The sequence below is a fragment of the Brassica rapa genome, chromosome A05 (assembly GCF_000309985.2).
Source record: "Brassica rapa cultivar Chiifu-401-42 chromosome A05, CAAS_Brap_v3.01, whole genome shotgun sequence".
In the NCBI taxonomy this organism is placed as follows: Eukaryota; Viridiplantae; Streptophyta; class Magnoliopsida; order Brassicales; family Brassicaceae; genus Brassica; species Brassica rapa.
The window spans coordinates 7,777,905-7,789,084 of record NC_024799.2 but is presented as its reverse complement, the minus strand read 5'-3'; the positions used below and the strand labels follow the sequence as shown (position 1 = coordinate 7,789,084).

Here is an 11,180-nt window from a genome sequence, read left to right as displayed (position 1 = left end):
AGAGTATTTTGAATGTGGTAAAGGAGACACGTGAAGTTTTAACAAACCCATTTGGCATTTGCCACAAATTTCAAGAAAATCCAAGCATAAAGTTTCAGCTTTTACCAACGTTCTATATTTAACAGAGAAATCGATGAAACTAATAATATAATCTACATATGATTTTGTCAATTATCTTTCCTTCCCAAGCTTTACTTTGAACTCTATGATGTCAAAACTCATAGCCTTGTAACTTTATTTTCAGCACTGCAATTTAAATATGAAAGCCCTTTTTAAAAAAAATATATAATTCTAAATTACAAAGAGAGACAAACTGAGTATGGTAAAAAAAAGCTTATCTTATATCCTGAAAGAAAAAAAAAGCTTCTGACTGAAAATATTCAAGGAATGGTCTCATTGGGCACTTATATCCTCTGCTTTGAAGATGGTTAATCTAATCAAAAATTGATAATCTCTGTTTCATGCTCTTTCAAGATTGGAAACGCGGCTCTGAAAGTGTGAATATGCTTTCATCTAACATGAAATGAAACCCATTTCTTCTGACATCAAACTAACCTTCAACAAACTTAGAAACATAACCATATATTTACAACCTAAGTCAGATGGTGAAAGATGCCCATAATCTTAAGTAAAACATAAATTATGAAAATTTAAATGCGTAATGCAAAAAAAAAGAACTAAATACTTTTGTGATTTTTCGATGTTAATTTTAGAGAAACTATTAATTACTTTTTTCTATGTTATTCCATCTACAACAAGAAAAATTAGAAACCAAAAAAAATAAAAGCAAAGAACAAAGGGTCTTGTGTATTAATCGATTTTCATTGCGAAAAGATTCGAACATCACACATGGGCTTGAGTCCATTGATCACATCACTCTGTTTCACATCTTCACAAGCAATAACAGTTGGTAACCGAATCCTAAACCCCAACCAATCAAAACCCAGTTTCCCACTCAAACGCACATTAACCACAGCTTCAAGCTTCTTCTCTTTGTTTCTCAGCAACGTAGCATCAACATCATAGACCTTTGACTTTCTAAGTCTGGTGGGAATACTCAAATACGTAACGTTTCCAGGACTCTGCGTGAATCCGAGAAGTCTCTTCTGTCCGAGGTTTATGTTCTCAGAAGAGACAGCAGCTTTCATGGGGCTGTAATACAACAGCTTGTCGTTCTTGTTAGACAGCTCAAGAACCGTCTTCATGTTCGCATTCATCAAAAGATCCGTACTCGAATTAGCGTAATCTAACCTCGAGAACCTGAGGTTTGTGACAGAAACCTGAGGCAGACTAGCTTTCACCGAAGAGTTCACAGACAGTCCTGTCAACAACAAGATTATAAGAACGATGGAAAGAAACATGCACGTGCATGCACAGCATTTTCTGAAACATCCAGGGCACTTTCTCTTCTCCTCGCGATCCACAAAGGAACCCGAGTTCGTACTTCGGTCCGTCTCTTCTTCCTCTCTGAATCCAGGCAGCTTCAGAGACGATGTCTTTTTGGGGGTTTCGAACCCGTTTCGAGAGACGGAAGGGCTCGAGAACCTGGAGCTCAGGTCAAAAGAGCCTTTCCCGCCGTAGCTGCTATCTTCACCTTCTCCTTCTTCTTCTTGAACTTTCTCGAGGCCACGTTGCTTTGAAGCAAACTCAGGGAATACCAATGCGGGATCACCAAATCCGGAAGAAGCCCTCCTTTGAGGAGGAGGAAGATGCTCCGACATTGGTGCTTTGTTTTAGAGATTTCATCAAAATTAGGTTTTGTCTCCCTCTCTACTCAAGTCACAGAAAGGCTGGTTGGAAAGATAACTTCTAAGGTCATAAATCTCTTAACGGTAGATCAAGGCTGTCTGGTCTATAACAAATTTGATTCGTTAATCTATTTATGGCTTATTACATTAAGAAAAAAAACAAAGCCTATGATGACCTTAAATTAGAATTTTTCAGATTTTTCGTGTACTAATCTTCTTAAATCAACTTAAAATTAGCGGCAACGAGTTGTTTTAGTGACTAAAACCTTTGAATTGTCTAATAAAGATTTTGAAACTCATAAGGTTCGAGTTTGTATATTATTTTACAAATAAGAATTAAATTGTGATATACCAGCCTACATACCCGTTTAAAACAATCAATCTAGAACTGAAGAAAGTCACTGATAAAAGTTTATACTTTTAGTTTAGACATGAACATTCGATTTTCTGTTCGGTTTTGATTAGGTTTATTTAGATTTGGGTAATTCGGTTCTCGATTTAGGAACCGGGTAATTAAAAACAAAATCTAATTAGTGGTATTGATTTTTTTTTTTTTACTTTTTAATATCACACTTATTATTATACAATAAACACACTCCAAAAACAAAATAAATCACGCATCAAAAGGAAAAAATAATGAAAAAAAGAGTAGCACACTACTAAGCTAAACACACACGGAAGGAACAAAAACGCAAAAGTAGTTGATTAAACGTTTTGTTTCCCGCTTAAGAGATAGAGAATCTTCGTCTTCTTGGCTTAGTGATATCAACACCAGCAAGATCCTCATCAATGTTCGAAGTATCCTTAGACCCATGTCTAAACGGATTCAACTTCCCCAGCTTCTTCGAAACCGACGAGAAGAAAGTACTTTTGCTGCTCTTCTTATTGCTCGGTGGTGCATTCGAAGAAGAAGCTCCAGCTGCCCCACCACTCTTCTGCAGATCCGAAACGTACATCTTCATCTTCATCAGCTCACTCCTCAAGGCTTCGTTCTCTTTAGCCAACGAAGCATCAGCTTTGACCTGTCCACGCGTGGCTACAGCCTCAGGGAGTACAACCACTGCTCCTTCTTTATCTTCGACTCCGCTTCTCAGCTTTAGCTGGTCGTAGTAAAGCGCGTGGAGAACGATGTTTACTGGTAGTCTCTTGTTCTGCGAAGCGTGGAGACGTGCCTCGTAAGAAAGCTTGAGAGGGTCCATTGAGCTACAAACTTTCTCTCTCTCGATCTCGTCTAGGTTAGGATGAGCTTTCAAGAAGATGTCTATCGCTCTGTAAAGATCGTCGTCTGACTTTCTTGCAGACTTCGGGACGAGATTCGCGATAGCGTTGAACTTGGAGATCGTTAGCTCTCCGTAGGTAGCGATCTCTGCTAAGTAAGAGTCAACGGTCCTCGCTACTCTTTGTAGCGACGCTGAGAATAATCCTTTGTTGAAGTCTCCGCCGTTGAAAACTCCGACATTCTTCTCCTTCTCGACGAAGGTAGAGATGATTCTTCTGACGCTGTCGAGGTCTAATAGTCTTTCACCGTCGTAGGTGAAAGACGGGATCAAGAGATCGTCAACGGTGACGTGTTCAAGAACGACGGAGATTCGTTTCTCCAGCTCGTTCTTGGAGGCGAGTGAAGCCTCCAAGAAGACGGCGCAACGGAGGAGAGAACAGAGGAAGTTGATAGGGAAAAGTCCCTTGTCGGAAGGTAATAGAGAGACGATGGATTCCACGAGATCTCTCTGTTGAGATCTCTCCTCGGAGTCGTTGTTTTCGGGGTCGGAAAACTTAATTCCTCTGCCGGAATGGTCTCTGACGAGATCGCGTAATGATCTCTCGGTGTAGGTGATGATTGCAGAGGCTAAAGAAGAAGGTTTGAGGCCTCTCTGCTTCATGGAAGCTACGACGTCGGTGAAGAAGTCTACGTCTAAGATACAGAGCTCCTCTGTCCACCAGTTTGGTGGTGTTCGACACGGAAACATTGCCTCGTTGCAAGCCTGTAATAAAAACGTATCATCAGTTAATGTTATAAGCACTACAAAACCTCAGGTTCGGTTTTAACTTTAGATACTTGTCACTCAAGGAACTGAAACAGAGAATATATAGATGTTATGTTGATTAAACCGATCGTTAACCAAACCGAAGTAACTGATCAGAAAACGAATGTAAATACTAGATCGGGGTTTACTTTGGTTACTAACTCACTACTATGTAAATGTTGGAAAATAAATTAACCTAAACACTAATTAAGTTATGTAAAAGTTTGAAAATAAAGTAACCAACACTAACCAAGACCAGGATCTAATATTGGTATTTTAACTTAAAATTGATTGGTGACAAACTGATTGACTCATTTCATTTATACATTAGGAATTAGGAGATCTCTTCTAAATTTTATTTGGCAAAAAAAAAAGAAGATATCTCATAATTTTTTCTTAACGCTGATTTATTATGATATTACATTTATGAAAAAAATTAAATAGACGATTCGACAACTGACAATACTATATGTCTCTATGTCTCTGAGATGATAGTTCTTCGGTAATTAATTTCGGAATAAGAAACACAAATTGACTGGACCAACTTTATGTCAAATCAATTGTCGATCGGGTTAGATTGTGTGAATCGAAATTTGATATCATATAGTTAAGATGAGTTTTAACATAAGACTAATTTCCCGTAAGTGGATTAACTCATATCACTAATATACTAGTTATAATATTTTCCAATTATATTATTAGTTATGATTTCTACGATTGAACTTTGTCTTTGTTACTAAACACTTATAAAGTAAGTGAGAATGAGTTAAACCTTAGCACCGACGACGTCCACACAACGGCGGACAATACCAAGATCCCGAGAAATAGGAAGTAAAATCTCGCAGGACTTGAGGACAACGACGGCTCCAGAGAGGCTAGACAAGGCGACCTGAGAAAGGAAGTCTTGAGTCCGACCCGCGAGGTTGTTGTCGCAGTACTTATCGGTCATCTGAAGAAACTCAGCGGCGCAGTGAAGAGCCGCCACGTTCTGAACGGTAATCTCGAAGTTAACACCGTAACAGAACTTGGCAGCTTTCTCGAACATCTCAGGACCTCCAGGGATATCCGAGAGATCTATTCTCGTCACGTCACTGTCTTTGGATTCCATTATTAGCTTCCTTATGTAGTTGCTCTTCGCCACTAGCATGAACTATATACAAGATCAAGAAAATTTACAAATAAATCTCGTGTTATAACCATTTTGGACCTAGACAAAACAAAATCGTTAGAACTTTTTATAGTAAAAATGATTCGTTGTTACCTTGTGAAGGGAGAAATTAGCTTCTCCGACTTCAACTACAACATCTGTAGGAATATCTTGTGAGAAAACCCTGCATTAACACACATACAAGTTAGAAATTTCATATGATCAGGGATGAACCTGGTGGGAGATATCTTATATAGTTGAGACTAGACCGGTTCATACCATTGACCGGTTCTCTGAAGAGATGAAGACATTGAGTTCATGTTGATGGGGTTATTTGCTTCAGTCGCCATTGTTATTGGATGTGCAGTGAAGGAGACGATGGAGGCATCATTGGAGAGTGACTATATATTGAAAATTACATAACGTGTTCCCATTCAATCCACCCAATTGCTATGTAATATTAATGTACATTTTGGCGTCTTCCGTCTTCTTTTTCTAATTTTTCCATTTGTCGTTTCGTTATGTTGTTTCATTATTATTATCTCTTTTAGCTAAATCATTCTGATTTTTCTGTTAGTCTTCGTCGGTCAGTTTCCTTTTCACCATTTTATTTTTAACCTTTCCACATTTGGATATATATACTTGTAGTGACTGCTGTTTTAGGAAATTGGGGAATGTATACCTTTCATAAACAACATACGTACGTTTTTCCAACCTATTGATAATTTGTAGATAACATTTAATATCTATTATGTTGTTCATTATGAATTTTTTTGAATATTAACTTATCATTAAAACGTTGATCCTATAACATAGACTAGTTATACGTAGATGTTCACTATACCAATAATATTAAGATCCTTTTTTAAAACGGTGGACATGAGGAATATTGTCAGAAGAAAGGTTATCATCAAGTCCAGTATTATCGTGGCGACTGTTTTAACAAAAAAAAATGTCGTGGCGACTGAACAGAAAAGTCAGGATAAAATGTGACAGACGACGAATATAGATGGCTAATATTAACTTATCTCATAACACGTAATTGTCATCTAAATTAAATATTAGCCGATATCATGCATTAGTTTTTTTCTTTTTTTTGCAGCATTCTGTAGAAAGTGAATCGATCAACGATGAAAACCAAACCGGACCTCGTAGTCTGGTGGTAAAAGAACCTCGGTTGAGATATCCGTCATCACGAGTTCGAGTTTCTGCCACGGCGGATTTAATATGGTTTTCGTTTGGTCTCCAAGACCTTTCTCGCCAGTTCCAGTTGGATATGGTGGGATATTCGAACTAAGTGAGAGGTCCGGATACCTGGATTATCAAAAAAAAAAAAAAGATGAAAACCAAGTGAATGATCAAAGATGAAAACCACGATCTTACTTTTGGTTTGGTTAATGAGAAAGTGATAGCAAAAAGGAAAAAAAGGATTTCACATGTAAAAGCCTAAAAATTCTGAATTAAAGGAAGAAAATGCTTAATGTAATTAACAAAAAAAAATGCATATGAATCATTGACAGATAATAAATCTAAGAAATGCGAAATTAAAAGTGGATGTACGATTTGAGAGGTGTGGGAGCCAGGGAAGTCAGGGAAAGTAGGAACATGTCATGGATAGGCCCACTCCAAATATGTGGTGATCCCTTCTTCTTAAACCTCGTGGTGTAAGGTTTCGCTACGTCAACAAATCATCTCTCAGAATCCAGTTTCCCATTTTTGTCCAATCATTATTATACACGTATCCCTATCGTCTTTAAGATATCTCATATCTTTAGTTGCCCTAATAATTCTCTGCCGGTGAGACTAGTCTTTAAACTACATTTGTAGTTTGAATTTGAAGATTCATATTGTATGAATTTACGTAAAACCCTAACCGATTTACGTAGATTTTATATTTTATAATGAACTTGTGAATATGATATGTTATTTAGTAAGAATATTTCAGTCTTCTAACAAAATTTGTTTTCGTAAGTAATCTAAGTACGATCACGTAATAATTTTTTTAAACTAAAATAGTATTCAGAACCTATAAAGCATATATTATTTTTCGCTGCTTAAACAATCTATAATCATTATTCAAATCACAGTGAAAGAACTCGAAAATTGATTTTCTAATCCTATGATGAATTCTTAAACCCCCAAGTTTGCACACTCTCTCTTTCAAGAAAAAGAAGTTGCACACTCACGAGTCACCATGACTGATTTGGTGATTCTAAATCTTGTGGGGGTATTTTATTTTATCAAGATGGAATACTTGCTTCTATAAACTCTTTACTTCTATTCTAATTTTTTTATACAATGGTTTCGCATCCAAACTCCACACTGAAATGCAAATACTCGAATTGGTCAAAGCAACGAGGCTCGTGTGTAGCCTATAAATTCAGAGAGAATAATTGTTCAAGTTCTTAAGGTGGTAAGGCTGTATGTCTTAGTATAAAGTCTAATAAAATTATTCAATGATGAATTCATTCTTTGAATTTTGTTGGACCATAGAGGATGGTGTTATCATCTATTAACAAAAGTACAAACGCCATGAGCTGTAATGCCGTCTAGTTTCAATCAACAGTTTACACCAAAGTGCCTAGTCATCTAAGGACTGATATTTTGGATTGCAGTTTCATTTTAGTTCGATTATAATTCTATAAAAGAAAACCACAAAGTAGAACATAATACTACATATTTATTGTTTATGGATATGGAAATTTCAGATATCCGAATTTTCAAAACGGATTGGAGCAAATTCTTGATCAGAAACTTAAAAATATTGTGGGTGGGGCTACGTAATTATAAACAGCGGTCCCAACCTCACGACGGCTGAACCAAGGAGGCATGAAACAAAACAAAGGCTAAGAAATAGATGCAACTAGAAAACAAAATGAACAATTTGGGCCAAAGTTTGTTATTTGTCAAAAGAGCCCAATGTCTACGTCAATTTTCCTAATCACGCATCATCCAATTCATACACTAATGTCGTCTTCTTAGGAAACGCCAGACGAGTTTAGAACATCTCGTTTTCATTTGAGTAATCTCTTATCCTTTATACATGGTTCGGGTGCTTGCATGGATTCAGATATAGTCAACGGTACGAAATTACGAATATTGTCACTCGAAACTCGCTTGATTGATTTGACGAAGAAAGAAACAATCAACATAGGAGCTTTTGTGAACATCAAAGTATCATGCACAATTGTTTATTACATAAGTGTCATATACTTTTGTTTATTGAGTATATACCTTATATGTTTTAAAGTTCTTTTCACGTCGTGTTCCAATGAAACTTATTTTCTCGTTTTGGGTTAGCATTTGTTTATTCTTAGGATAAACTATGTTGTTTAGCACAATGAATCCTTTCATGTAGCAGATAGACTACGTTGACTGACAAAAGAAAACTCCGTGGTTACAGGGATTTGATTCGGATTCGGTATCAGAAGTTGATTCTGGTTTTATAATTTCAGTTTCATAGTTGACTTGATGGTCCCTAGTCTACAAAAAAAAAGAAGACGATTATAAGTAATGGCATAACGGGTTTCAGAACTTACTACCAGCACAATGAAAAACTCAGTCTTGTTCTTTTCCGTCCTTCTTGTTCTCCCTTTTGCTACCTCACTCCACTTTAACATCTCACGTTTCACACCAGGTGATCCCAACATAGCTTACCAAGGAGACGCTACACCAAATGGCGCCATCGAACTGAACAATGCTGGTTATACTTGTCGTGTTGGTTGGGCTACTTACGCTAAAAAAGTTGCTATTTGGGATCCTGAAACAGGGAGGCCTACCGACTTCACAACCAGTTTCACCTTCAAGATTGATACACGTAACTCTACAGAGTTTGGCCATGGGTTTGCTTTCTTTCTTGCCCCTCAAGGCATCCTTATCTCTCCTAATTCAGCTGGTGGTTTCTTAGGTCTCTTTAACGAAACCAACGGCTACTCATCTCGGTTCCCGCTTGTGCATGTCGAATTTGATACTTTCTTTAATGATGAGTGGGATCCTCTTGACATTAAATCTCATGTTGGGATCAACAATAACTCGCTTGCTTCCTCTAACTACACTTCTTGGAACGCAAGCTTGCACAGCCAAGATACATGCCATGCACGGATCACGTATGATTCTGCTTCTAGAAACTTGAGCATCTCTTGGAGTTATGAAGAGACATCTAATCCCCGGGAGAGTTCAAGCCTTTTCTACATCATTGACCTTGCCAAGGTGCTTCCTGCGGAAGTTACCATTGGCTTTTCGGGGTCTACAGGAGCAAATACGGAAGCACATAGGATTTTGTCTTGGGAGTTCAACTCAACCTTGGATGTAGTAGAACCTAGAGAGAGAACTCAAAACATGAAAGGCATCATTGTCGGTGTTTCTCTTGCTGGGTTTGTCCTGTTGACCTCTTTAGTTGCTGGTGCGTTTGCATTGTTTCGGAAGAGAAAGCAAAGAAAGGAGAAAGCGGGGAAGACAGAAGAAAACTTGACATCGTTACACGAAGATCTTGAAAGAGGAGCAGGGCCAAGAAGGTTTTCTTATAAAGATCTTGCTTCAGCTACAAGCAACTTCTTGTATGAAAGAAAGTTGGGTGAAGGAGGGTTTGGAGCAGTTTACAAAGGATACTTAAATGACCTGGATACAATGGTCGCAGTGAAGAAGTTTTCCGGTGCTTCTAAACAGGGAAAGAAAGAGTTCATCACGGAGGTTAAGATCATCAGCAGCTTGAGACATCGAAACCTTGTTCAACTCATTGGTTGGTGTCATGAGAAACAAGAGCTTCTGCTTGTATATGAGTTCATGCCAAATGGTAGTCTTGACTCACACCTATTCGGTAAGAAACCTCATCTCACATGGGCTGTTAGGTGCAAGATCTCTCTAAGTGTAGCCTCCGCGTTGCTTTACCTTCACGAGGAGTGGGAGCAATGCATTGTCCACAGGGACATTAAGGCAAGTAATATAATGCTTGACTCAAACTTTAATGCCAAGCTAGGTGACTTTGGGTTGGCTAGGTTGATGGATCACGAGCTAGGTCCCCAGACTACAGGATTGGCAGGAACTTTTGGTTACATGGCTCCTGAATACATAAGCACCGGAAGGGCTAGCAAAGAGTCTGACGTCTATAGCTTTGGAATTGTTTTGGTAGAGATTGTCACAGGAAAGAAGTCAGTGGAGCCGAGACAAGGAAAAGTTGAGCCTGAGCCAAGTCTTGTAGAGAGGGTATGGGATCAGTACGGAAGAGGAGAACTTATCTCAGCCGTTGATCACCAAATTGGTAAAGATTATGACATGAAACAAGCAGAGTGTGTTATGATTGTAGGGTTGTGGTGTGCTCACCCTGACATAAACTCTAGGCCTTCGATAAAGCAAGCGATCCAAGTGTTGAATTTGGAGGCACCATTGCCTAATCTGCCACACAAAATGCCTATTGCTACATATCATGTGTCATCATCATCAAGCTCAGGTGGAGGAGTAGCAACAACAACGTTTTCTAGCGCTCAACTTGGTCGCTGACTACTCTCAGCCTAAGTATATGCATGCTTTTGTATCCGTTTGCTCTGTTTCATCTGTTGTTATCATATAAATAAACATGTTTTACTTTGTTCTCTTGCAGCGTGATTATTTATTGTGGACTTATCTCTCTGTCTTCTGCACTTGCTTGTGTTCTGTCTGTATAAAAAGTTTCTTCTAGGAGTATATGTTCTCTTGTCTCATTATGGTTTTGAATTCAATTTGTTTCTATAGTAAGTGAAAAGGATTATGGGAAGATCGATAATATGTTTGTTGAGTCCAATGTTAGAAGATCCGTTTTAGGTTATGCAGTGTTAGTGGAAAAAAAAGAAAGCTTTAACATATATATATATTTTTTAAACACTAGCTTTCTATAATCATTATAAAAGACTTATAGAGTGGTAAAGAATGCCCTCTATAAACGGAGAAATTCAACAAAGAATTAACTCTGTAAAAATAAATTGAAAAAACACAAAGAGTGAAAGATAGAAAGTAGCATCATTAGATTTCATACGATAGCTTCACAATAAAGAACAAGAAACAAAGGTGTTTAAAAAAAAAAAGAACAAGAAACAAATACTGCTCCCAAACAAGAGCTCGCGGAACATGGAAACACAATACTGTCATGCTTCCTTCCTGAGCCCAAACACCAGTAGAGAATCCTGAGAAGACTTACATTTACGGTCATAACCTAAGTAAACATGAACCAAAGCTCCAAACCATTAGACTAGAGCCGGAGAAACTTAGCCAAGAACTTGCGATGATTAG

The 11,180-nt window shown here is 37.9% G+C and overlaps 3 protein-coding genes across 3 annotated transcripts; 1 reads left to right on the top strand and 2 right to left on the bottom strand.

Annotated features, from left to right (window-relative positions):
* Positions 1-103: 103 nt before the first annotated feature.
* On the bottom strand, positions 104-1,978 carry LOC103868243. The gene has a single exon (XM_009146355.3). The coding sequence runs from the start codon at positions 1,719-1,721 to the stop codon at positions 822-824; it is 900 nt and encodes a 299-aa protein (XP_009144603.1). The 5' UTR covers positions 1,722-1,978; the 3' UTR covers positions 104-821.
* A 283-nt stretch (positions 1,979-2,261) lies between these two features.
* LOC103867951 (root phototropism protein 2) lies at positions 2,262-5,453 on the bottom strand. Its single transcript, XM_009146047.3, has 4 exons — positions 5,199-5,453; positions 5,034-5,103; positions 4,545-4,922; positions 2,262-3,730 (listed from the first exon to the last, which is right to left on the bottom strand). The coding sequence occupies exons 1-4, from the start codon at positions 5,267-5,269 to the stop codon at positions 2,474-2,476; spliced, it is 1,776 nt and encodes a 591-aa protein (XP_009144295.1). The 5' UTR covers positions 5,270-5,453; the 3' UTR covers positions 2,262-2,473.
* A 3,015-nt stretch (positions 5,454-8,468) lies between these two features.
* Positions 8,469-10,992, top strand: LOC103867950 (L-type lectin-domain containing receptor kinase IX.1-like). The gene has a single exon (XM_009146045.3). It carries the CDS (start codon positions 8,469-8,471, stop codon positions 10,413-10,415), a length of 1,947 nt encoding a protein of 648 aa, XP_009144293.1. The 3' UTR covers positions 10,416-10,992.
* Positions 10,993-11,180: the final 188 nt, after the last annotated feature.